The sequence below is a fragment of the Solanum stenotomum genome, chromosome 1 (genome assembly GCF_019186545.1).
Source record: "Solanum stenotomum isolate F172 chromosome 1, ASM1918654v1, whole genome shotgun sequence".
Taxonomy (NCBI): domain Eukaryota; kingdom Viridiplantae; phylum Streptophyta; class Magnoliopsida; order Solanales; family Solanaceae; genus Solanum; species Solanum stenotomum.
In genome coordinates, this window is record NC_064282.1 from 13,774,987 (window position 1) to 13,786,305 (window position 11,319).

Here is an 11,319-nt window from a genome sequence, read left to right on the forward strand (position 1 = left end):
AAAATGAAAGGAAAAGTTTAATTGATATGCTAGGCTAAGTGAACATTGGTGTAAGTTGTAACACTCATGAGGAGAGAAACAAGGAAATGGAGAAGGGGAAGTCTTCTGGAAATAGTCCATTGCTTTGAGCTAACTGTATGTCAAAGTAACAGAGAATAATCAATCTTAACTTCGTCAAAATATCTAACTTCATAAAATTGGATTTGTGCAAAGTCCAACATTTATTGTGTGGCCATGTTGCAGAGAGAGGAGATAACGTTTTGTAATTGTCTGTACATTCTTATCTGCTCTAACCTACTACTTTTCAAGTTGTAACAAGTCCAAAAATATGTTCCCATTCGTAAACATAATGTGTGAATTGTCCCAAAACAATGTGGAATCACTGCCCCATCCCAAAAGGTTAAGTTTTGTTCATCTGAAGCGCCAAACTGGTTGAAGGGAAAAAATGAAAAATCGACAAATTGAACAACTAACTATTTTGAAATAAGCATGACCACATATTTGAAAAGCTAAAGAGAAAGGGAGGTTGTTTGAATCTATTGTATTTTGTGTTGTGCATAATAAATCATGAGTTAAATCTATTAAAGTTACATATCAATGAACCAAACTACTGCTATTAGTTATGAAGGATAGTAAAATGGCACACATAAGAACGGGCAAACCATATTGTATTTACAATTATTCAGGTCCTACTCTCTGGGTTTTCACCCACGGGTAATAACTACATCATCAAACAGGTAATGCAATGGCCCTTTTAACAATATCTAGCCACTGCAATACATTTCTTAATAGTCTACTAATACAAATTTCTTAAGAAACACCTAAAATCTGTCCGAAATGTTGCATCCACAAATTAGAAACAGGAAAAGCGAGGATTTAAATCAAGTGGTTATTCAATTTGTTTTAGTTAGTATTCAATCCAAACTAATTCTTACAACCACATTAACGCATTTTCACACCCCATTCACTGTTATAATACCACAAAGAGTACAAACACAAAATCTAAACGAACGGTATCTATACAAGCATAACCAAAAAGATATATTTGACATACTCATAATGAGTGGTTTGATAAGTAGTCCATATGCTCCTCTTGAAACGTACAAGAACTCACATCAAGTATCTTCAACAACGCCATTGCCTTGCTCCTCCCTTTATCCGTTCCATTTTCTGCCACTTCATTTATGCCATCCACTGCCCCTAAAACTATGCCACGAATACTATTGACTGTCTCTTCTCCGCCACATTGCACCAAATTGAGCAACGCTGAAATTGCGTTCTCTTTAGTTCGATTGCTTGATCCAGTAGAACTATCCAACATATCCACCAATACCCCAACCCCTGATATCTTCCTAAACGCTTCCCAGCTCTCCTCACAACCAGCAATTTGAGCAATCACCGCAGTAACATCCTCCAATATCCCTGCTCTACCATCATTACACAGCAACGAAAACAACGGAGGTACAGCCCCAAGCTCAACAATATGAGCACGATTCATCGGGTAAAGCGCAATACCAAAAAGAGCTTTGAGCGCATCTTTTACCGTTCTAGAATGCGAATTAGGGTTTTTTATTATGTCTATAAGACCAAAAAGGATATCACGTTTGTGCCCAATGATTGACCGATAAGACTCGACAGTCAATAAGCTGAAAATGGTGCCAGCGGCGCACTGAGCGACGGAAGGAGAAGACGGATTCCGGAGAGCGTGAGAAAGAGCATCAAGGAGCCCCCGCGTCGACATCAGCAAGTCTTTGTGAGAAATTGAGAGATTATGCAACGTCGCAGTTGCGTTCTCCTGAGACAATTTATTCGACGAGTACAGCGATTCCGATAAATACGGAACCGCACCGGCGTCGGCGATCAACGGTCTACTATCGGGATCATTCTTCGAAATCAATCTCAGCTCACAAATTGCTTCTGTTCGTGTTTGCTCCGATACAGAACTCAGCTTCGTAACGAGATTCTTCACCGCCCTTCGTTTGACCTCCATTTCCGATGATTTTTTTCTAGGGTAAATTCAGCATTACTATTCGTTGAACTAATCAGAAATTCATTTTATATAGTGGATATACATAGACATCAACAATATAAATACACCATTGTTGACTTTTGTGTTGGAGAGTTTGGTGTGCCGTGGTTTGTGTACAGACATCTTTTACAAATTAAAACATTTAAAAGATTGAAAATTGCTACCATTTGGACTTTTTAAAACCTTTTAAATGAAAATTGTGACACTTGGTAGAATTGGTAAACTTTATGATGAAGTAACAAGCAATAGCCAATAAGGTAAATTGTCACACTCAATATCGTTGTAGTAATATCTCTTTGTATATTATTTACAGAATGTAATATCAAACCATTAATCTGTGACAAGAGAAAATTGTCTGAATGGTAAGCATTATTTAACTTTCAACATGGAACAAGTCGGAGAAGGTGGATGTCTAGATGGACTAGTGGGTCATGGTGGCTGGGCAAAGAAATAATATGGGACATTGGGAATTATGGAGAGGGACAAGGAAGATATGGTCATGAAACTAGAAGGGAAAATTATTGGAGGGAGCAAATATATGTTATGTATTTATTATACATAGTTATATTTTAAACACATTACATTTTATAATTATAGTTCACCTTTCTTACCTCTTTCTGTTCTCTTTTTGAATCTCTCTCGCCCCTGTTCTTTTCCCCTCGGAATGAGCAACAACGAAATGAAAAAATAATATCAGAAATCTTTTTTGTTTGTGTGGAGACCGAAACCCCCCTGCCCCCCTCGGTTATCTTTTGTTCGCCTTTCTCCCTCTAGCTTTTTTCTCCCTTTCTTGTTCTCCTCTCTCTGTATTGTGTTATCAATTTGCATTATTCTAATGGTTGTATTAATATGCAATTTTGTATTAATCTATATCAGTTTATATGCATCAATACATTTAATATTTCATGTATTCTTGTATTGCGGATGAATATAAGTAATACAAAACCCTATAAATACAAGTAATACAATTGATGGGTGGAATAAAGAATAATTTATATATTGCATATAAAAATAGGATAGATAATCTTTCCAAGGTATAGAAATACTTGATTGGTGGAATAAAGGATAATAATATCAAAATTAAAAGGTATAGCAATAATAATAATATATTAGTACAATCTCACAAATAAAATATGAGAAAAATATAATATGATTAATTCTGATAAATCTTTGAACCGAAACTAAATGTATGATTATTTTATTTCACGTTTGATAGGATTTTGAAATTCTAAGATTGTTTGTAGAGAACTATTTTCTCAAAAAGTCACTCAACTTTGATTTTTAACTCAAAAGTCTCTCAAAATTAAGAATTTTTTTCTCAGAAAGTCACTCAACTATAGATTTTTTTTCTCATAAAGTCACTAAACTTTGAATTTTAACACAAAAGTCATTCAAGAGTGTTTTACTTACAAAGTCACTCAACCATGAGTAGGGCTGCGTATTGGTTAGTTCGGTTCGGTTTGGAAGTATACCAGTTTGACTTATTGGTTATCAATTTGTAGAGATGCAAAACCATTATAGAACCATTAAGATATTGGTTATTGGTTTATCGGTTTTTTATCGTTATTGGTTCGGTTATCGGTTTAACCGTTAAGATTTGACACAAAAATAAATTAATAAAAAATTACTTAAAAACAAGGTAACAAATTGAATGAATCATGTACATGAGTTCACAAGTTGCATCTTGTTCAAAAACAAATACTTTTACATTGTAGAATAACCAAGATTATGAGATAGCCAGAAATAAAAGTAGGAAACTAAACTCTAAGTCAAAGACTTTATATACACAATGGTATAAATAAAATTATTTAATTTACTATTGGGTTATCAGTTAACCCATTAAGAAAAAATCTCAAATCGTTAAGAACCGCGATAACCTGATAACAAAAAAAATCAAAATTGTTATCTAAATGGTTAAATCAATAACTCATTACTGATAAACCAATAACTTTTTTTGGTTTGAGTTATTGATTTTGGTTCGATTTTGAACAGCCCTAATCATGAGTGTTTTATTTACAAAGTCACTTAACCCTCAATTAATTTTTTAATTAAAATTTACTTTAATGAAATTTTTATCCCTAAGAAAAAAAAAGTATACTGTCAATTATACTTTGCTTAAAAAATATCCAATTTCATCGTCAATATACTATGCTTAATTTTTTTTTCAAACTGGAATGACGTTCCTATAAACACATATTAAACGGTGTAGAAAAAAAATCATAAAACACACGGAATGTAAAGGTTCTTAAAATAATAAATCTTAACTATTATATTTGGGAGGAAAAGGTAAAATAAAATGATCACTATTATATTTTTAGCGGATGAGTCAAGTAGGTGGGTCATCTTTTTAAAATTTTAGTTAGAAATAAAAATTTCAAGTAAATTTTAATTTTTTAAAAAAATTAATTGAATATGTTGAGTGACTTTATGAAAAAAGAATTCATAGTTGAATAACTTTCTGAGAAAAAAAAATCATAGTTGAGTNAAGTCAAAGACTTTATATACAAAATGGTATAAATATAATTATTTAATTTACTATTGGGTTATTGGTTAACCCATTAAGAAAAAATCTCAAATTGTTAAGAACCGTGATAACCTGATAACAAAAAAAAATCAAAATTGTTATCTAAATGGTTAAATCAATAACTCATTATGTTATTGATAAACCAATAACTTTTTTTGGTTTGAGTTATTGATTTTGATTCGATTTTGAACAGCCCTAATCATGAATGTTTTACTTACAAAGTCACTTAACCCTCAATTAATTTTTTAATTAAAATTTACTTTAATGAAATTTTTATCCCTGAGAAAAAAAAAGTACTGTCAATTATACTTTGCTTAAAAAATATCCAATTTCATCGTCAATATACTATGCTTAATTTTTTTTTCAAACTGGAATGACGTTCCTATAAACACATATTAAACGGTGTAGAAAAAAAATCATAAAACACACGGAATGCAAAGGTTCTTAAAATAATAAATCTTAACTATTATATTTGGAAGGAAAAGGTAAAATAAAATGGTCGCTATTATATTTTAGCGGATGAGTCAAGTAGGTGGGTCATCTTTTTAAAATTTTAATTAGAAATAAAAATTTCAAGTAAATTTTAATTTTAAAAAAAAATAATTGAATATGTTGAGTGACTTTATGAAAAAAGAACTCATAGTTGAATAACTTTCTGAGAAAAAAAAATCATAGTTGAATAACTTTTGAGTTAAAAATCAAAACTAAGTGACTTTATGGATAAAGAATTGATAGTTGAATGAACATTTAAGAAAATTAAAGCTTTTCTCAGAGTCTGTTAAAAATTAGAACTGATTTCAAACAAGTGCATATTTTGTATTAAAATCTTTAATCCAACTAACTAATCATCTACTATAAAAAATATATTCATTAAATAATATCATTATTATTTGGTACGGATTTGTTCACCAATCAAACTAACAGTAAACAGTAAATATAACCATGAGTCCTGACCAATAAATAATAAATATTTAGCAGGATTGGAATGAAGGGACCAGTAATCATTTTATTTTTTCCATTTGAAGGTAGGAAACTATAATAAACAACAAGTATCTGCAAACAGGGAAGTATTAATTTCAACCCGTGAACACATAAACATCCAAAAGAAAAAAACACGAAAATGCACCGACGACAATATTAAAGTGCCAAACCTCTAATAATAATTCATTCCCCAAACTAAAAAAATAAAACATAAAAATAAAAATAAGGTCCCATCAAATGATGATATTGATTAACTTAATTAAGAAAAATCCAAAACCCAAGTAAGTAGCCTCCATTTGTTTAGCTACAGGTTTCACGAGCAACCCCAACTCTAGAATTTGGTACATCAAAGAGAATCCGATGATTCTGTTGCTGCCAGCTGGCGATTACGTTGAGTACAGAGTTCACTGGATCGGCAGGAGAAGCAGCCATTGCTAAGCAAGTGGTGCTGCTTGAGCTGCTTTTAATCAGGAAGTTGTCTTGCGGCAGCGTCACGTTCATTCCGGCGAACATCAATGTTATTGTTGGAATTGTTATGGGGACGGTGTAGCAGGTGTCGAATCCGCCAAGTGACGTCACCGTCGTGTTCCTCCCCATTCTCCTCCTGAACTCATTCCTCACCGCCGTGTAAGCTGGCTCAACCAGTCTGGTAAACACCGTGCCTAACAATTCCACAAAAAAATGGAAATTAGTACTAGTTTTGATTGATTCACTATTAGTTTTACAAGTAATAATTTAAAATTTGATGATACCGGAATCGATTATTGTGCCGGCGCCGGTGTTAGAGTTGAAAGTGAATGCACTGGGAGGGATATCGACGATTCGTTTTCCGACTTTAACTCCGACCAAATTGACATAGTAAAACGATGATCTCCTTGGGTTTCTTAGCAATGGAGTGGTTTTAATCTTTTGGGGCTGGCCATTTGGGCCTAACCTAAGTGTGCCAGAAAAGTTGGGAGATTTGTAACTGGGCAAACAATAGGAAAATGTGGACTTGTAGAGGCTTTCAGATTGGGATATAAATGATAATAAACCACGGCCCAAAGCTAATAGACCCTGAGGTGGAGTGTTGCTGCCGGAGATTTTTTTAACACAACCAAAGAGGAATTCGGGTATCGGATCGGTGGCGAGTGCCAATGTTTCAGATGAGAGGGTTCCACCTACGCTCGAACCACCGTAGGTTAGGTTAAAGGTGCAAGTGGCCGCATCGCAGTCCCGTCTTGGTACCTGAATAAATATTTACATTGATCGATTATCTAAACTTTTACGCTATTAATAGATATTCGATTCATATCGAATCCTAATTAAGAAAAAAATAAAAATAAAAAATAATGTGTTGATCAACTCATGTGACGAAAGTCACGGGCCGGATAACACTGCGGCTGATTGCATTGTTACCGACAATGCCAGGAAGCAAGGAATAATTTCCAGGCCTCACGCGCCGTATCAAGCGCGTTACCTATTTCACCAATAATTACAAGTCTAACAGGATCTTAAAGGAATGATTAGCTTAATCTAATTTCTACCTAATTTTTCGGATATTGCTCTTTCATCGAGTAACATGGAAGCATTTCTAAAATCATACTCCCTCCGTCTCATTTTATGCACCATTTCCTTTTTGGTCAGTTTCAAAAAGAATATCACATTTTCTTATATGGTAAGTATTTAAAGGTATAATTCTTCTCTTACCCTTGTTGATTCCACTTAATTTTAAAATAGTACTCCAATACATTTATGAGGAGAGAGAAAAGTGAGTCTACTTTTTAAAGGGCAATTTGGTAAACATTTCAAAGTCTTCATTATTTCTTAAACTTCGTGCCCGGTCAAATGTTGCCACATAAAATGGGACGGAGGGAGTATTGTTTTTAATTCTGAATCAATTAATGTTAACACACAATTTAAACCCTATTTTTTAAATAAAAAAATCAATGTATTTATTGTAAAACAAAGTATGAACGGATCTAGCTAAGCTCTTATTTGACTCGAATATTATCTTTTTACGAGTCATATCTAAGAAAATTTCATCGTACACTAACGTTGCCTCTGTCATTAACTCGATTTTTTTTTAAATAGCGGTGGATCACCAAATTTAAAACGGAGAAAGGCAAGTTTTTCATCATATGGATATCAACTTATCCAAAAATAATAAATATGTGGTTAATATTCCATCGTAGAAGAAATGTATCTACAATATTAAAAGTTACAACTACTAAATCCACTCATTCTGATACTACTATAATTTATGTCTCCCATTTTAGTCTTATTTCAAAAAATGTCATTTTCAACCTGTTTACTCTGTTACAGTTTATGTCTTTTCTTTAGTCTTTCAAAATAAATGTCATTTCTATGTAATAACTTTTTAATTCCAACATACCATGACATACTTAAAATCATAAATTAAAAGTTTTTGTTAATTTTCTTGCTAAGTTAAATTAAAACACAAAGTAATCCTGTATATGTTGTATAAATGCTACTCTTGTTGACACTTTTTCTGTTTAATTTGTTGTGACAAGAATGATACATCTCAATACTTTATTAAATAATAACCTTTATATTTTAACTCAAGCTCTTATAGTTATCAATGTCATCACGTGCATCTTTATGAATAAAAACACTTTTGATGAGATCTCCACTTTTGATAAACCCAAAAGTCTCTGGTTCTTTAAACTTGGAAATGAGAAGAAGAGGATAAAATGTACTCCATATCCTTTTAATTTTTCATGAGACATGTAAAAAACGCATTTTAATACATTCTATATATCTTAAATTTCTAATCGAAGGAGTCAAATTTCTTTTTTTACTTTCTTAAATTCATCGTCAATCAAACAAATTAAAACAGCTAGAGTAGTAAGAGAGTATAATAATCTCATTTTCTCCATTTCAATTTGTTTGTATTACTTTCTTTCTCTATTCTATTCTGAAAGAAAACAACTCCTAAAATTTCAACTTTACCCCTGACATGTTTAACCGTATTAAATCAAACAAACAAATTAAAACGACGAGAGAATAGTACAAAAATAATTACCAGGCTACATGAGGCACGTTCACAGCTAACATTGCTGAAAGTGGTAGACTTGTCATAGGAAAAAACATTAGAAGAGCAACCAACACATCCACCACAAGGGAACCAAGAAAAATCATTACTATTATCCAAAGCCACCAACAAAGGTTGAGGTGGTGTCCCAATTTTAGCCCTCACAATATAAGTTGGTGTTTGTAGAATTTGTCTACCAGAAGCTATAGGGACAAAAGATCTGCCAGCAACAAGGCTAGCCAAAAATTGTAGCCTATTTGTGTCCTTATTTTGCATTTGGAGAACACTATCCACCCATGATAATGAGTGTGCATTTTGTTGTTTAAGAGGAGAACAAGGGCTGTCTACATGAATGACTTGTAGTGTTGATGAGTCTTTGTTATCTTGGTGAAACTTGGCACAATTGGGGTTTGTTAGTCCCCCTTGTGCTAGGCTCAAAATTAAGAGAAGGGATAATGAGAGAATGTTGATAGAGCCCTCCATTTGGCTTTTTTGTGTTGGGTTTTGGTGTGGTTTAAGGGTGTTTACCTACCTCTATATATAATGGAGGAGGGATGGTGTGTACTTCACTTTTTTGATTAATTTTGAGTTTGATCTTCTATGATTTTTAAATTATTTAAAATTTACAATTTTAGTCCTTCTATTTTGATGATGTTATGGTTTCTCACATATATGCATTGCACAACTTTGTAATAAGCTCTTATGTTTTTCTTTGATTACTTCTTTGAATTGCTTGAGCTAGAGGACTTTCAGAAACAATCTCTCTACCTCATAAAGACATTGATAAGGTCTGCGTATACTTACTCTTCCCATATCTCACTTTGTGCAATTTCACTAAGTTTACTATTGTTGTAATCCTTCTACTTTTGAATCTTCACAAATTTAATTGATACTAATGATCTTGTAGTATGTTAGATTTTGTATTTCTTAGTATTAGGGAGTAGAATTCTAAAATTAAGCTAAATATAACATATACATATTAAGGGATCAAAAATACATTTTAAAAAATTAATTCAAGGTTAAATGTACTTTATGAAATATTACTAGGACCAAAATTATAAGAGTGTACATAATTGAAGGGTCAAAAGTGTAATTACCCATATTTTTGGGAAAAATATCAAGATGGAGGATTTCTTTTTTTAAAAATAAAGCAAAATAGGAATCATACCATGAAGCACATACAATTGCATTAGAGTAAAAAATTCAATATTTCCTAATAGAGAGAGTACTAAAATCTCCATTTGGTAATTCTGAAAACATTTTCCTTTATATTAAGTAGGCATTTGGCTATTAAAATCAAATATTATTCATTTAATTTAAAAAATTTAAAATTGAAATTGCGTTTAATTATATTGTTTATAAAAAAATATTTATAATTTAATTTTTCTTTCTTTATTTAGTAAGAGTGAAGTGCAGGGTAGTGTGTGATGTCTAGTTTGATACAGACTGTATTCCATTTACCATCTAATACCCCTCACCTCTCTGTTCTCCACATAAAATAAAATAAATAAATATTAATTTCTTATTCAATTTCTATTGTCTTCTATTGAGGACCAATGGAATATGAAACTATGGACATACATTAAGCAACAAGCTTAGTAAACAGTAGTTAATTTTTGATAACATTCTATCTAATTTGTTTATTTCCTACAAACATCTAATCAAGTTCTTATAGTGCTATGCATAAATTAATAACACCACTTGTATGTTGGTCAAAATCAGATTTGCTTTTGGCCAGATCCAGTTTTTTTGTCTTAAATATATTGCAATTAGTGCTAACGCCTTGTTATTGGACGCTAGAGCGTTTGCTAGAATGTATAAGAATATGTATATTACTGACAGTTTAATACATTCTATTATTCTTATATACCATATCCAATGACCCCTACGAAAGAAGAAATATTTAAACAAAAAAAAAACTTGTTCTCTTAAGGGCAGTGTCATTTGGTTTAAAAGTAAAAATTAGGCAAAAATTAGTAAAAAATTTTTTGTTTTTTACGTGGTGTCTGGTATTTATATTGGAGTTTGACTAGATTTAAAATCGTATCGAAAAGTTTCACATTGAAGGTAAAGTTTCAAAGGCAGTTATGTACCGAAGAGAACTCGAACCCGAAATCTTTAGCTATAAATAAAGAAATACTTATCAGTCTACCACAATCCTTATGGGTAATCGTAAAGGTATTGTTACGTACTACCTCCGTCCACTTTAATTGTCATAGTTTCTCTTTTTAGAGTCAAACAATAAAAACTTTGACTAACATTTTACGATGCTTTTTTTTCATCATATTGATATGCAAGAAAATTGCAATTTATAGTACTTTTCATATAGTTTTTGAATATCTAATTTTTTTGTTTAAAATATCGAATTGATGTAATCTAATTTAACTTTAAAAATTAGTCAAATTGACTTTTAAAAAATACAATATGACAAATAAAAATGGGCAAAAGGAGTAGATCATAAAGAAGGATTGTTATTTGTTATACATGAATTACTTACTCTAATGAGTTATGTGGATCATTGATTTTTTAATATTACTCCTTCCGTCCCATTTTATGTGAGGTAGTTTGACTCGACACAAAATTTAAGAAAAAAAGGAGGACTTTAAACTTGTGGTCTAAAATAAATGATAGAAATTTGTGTGGCTGTAAATTATTTTATTAATGGTAAAATAGACATTTTATAGTCAAATCGTTACTTATTATAGAAATGTGTCATTCTTTTTAAGACGGACTATAAATGAAAGTAAGTCA

General features: G+C 31.7%; 2 protein-coding genes across 2 annotated transcripts; both read right to left on the reverse strand.

Annotated features, from left to right (window-relative positions):
* Positions 1–875: 875 nt before the first annotated feature.
* Positions 876–2,176, reverse strand: LOC125851569 (U-box domain-containing protein 11). The gene has a single exon (XM_049531347.1). The coding sequence runs from the start codon at positions 1,988–1,990 to the stop codon at positions 1,055–1,057; it is 936 nt and encodes a 311-aa protein (XP_049387304.1). The 5' UTR covers positions 1,991–2,176; the 3' UTR covers positions 876–1,054.
* A 3,369-nt stretch (positions 2,177–5,545) lies between these two features.
* On the reverse strand, positions 5,546–9,093 carry LOC125872375 (aspartyl protease AED3-like). The gene is made up of 3 exons (XM_049553091.1): positions 8,560–9,093; positions 6,287–6,761; positions 5,546–6,196 (listed from the first exon to the last, which is right to left on the reverse strand). The coding sequence occupies exons 1-3, from the start codon at positions 9,049–9,051 to the stop codon at positions 5,835–5,837; spliced, it is 1,329 nt and encodes a 442-aa protein (XP_049409048.1). The 5' UTR covers positions 9,052–9,093; the 3' UTR covers positions 5,546–5,834.
* Between the last annotated feature and the right edge of the window lie 2,226 nt (positions 9,094–11,319).

Bases quoted from the DNA above. Each gene is read 5' to 3' on its own strand.
- LOC125851569 (XM_049531347.1), bottom strand. From the start codon at position 1,990: ATGGAGGTCAAACGAAGGGCGGTGAAGAATCTCGTTACGAAGCTGAGT.
- LOC125872375 (XM_049553091.1), bottom strand. From the start codon at position 9,051: ATGGAGGGCTCTATCAACATTCTCTCATTATCCCTTCTCTTAATTTTG. The intron at 6,762-8,559 runs GTAATTATTTTT...ATATTTATTCAG, and splicing joins AACGTGCCTCATGTAGCCTG to GTACCAAGACGGGACTGCGA. The intron at 6,197-6,286 runs GTATCATCAAAT...TGGAATTGTTAG, and splicing joins CGGCACAATAATCGATTCCG to GCACGGTGTTTACCAGACTG.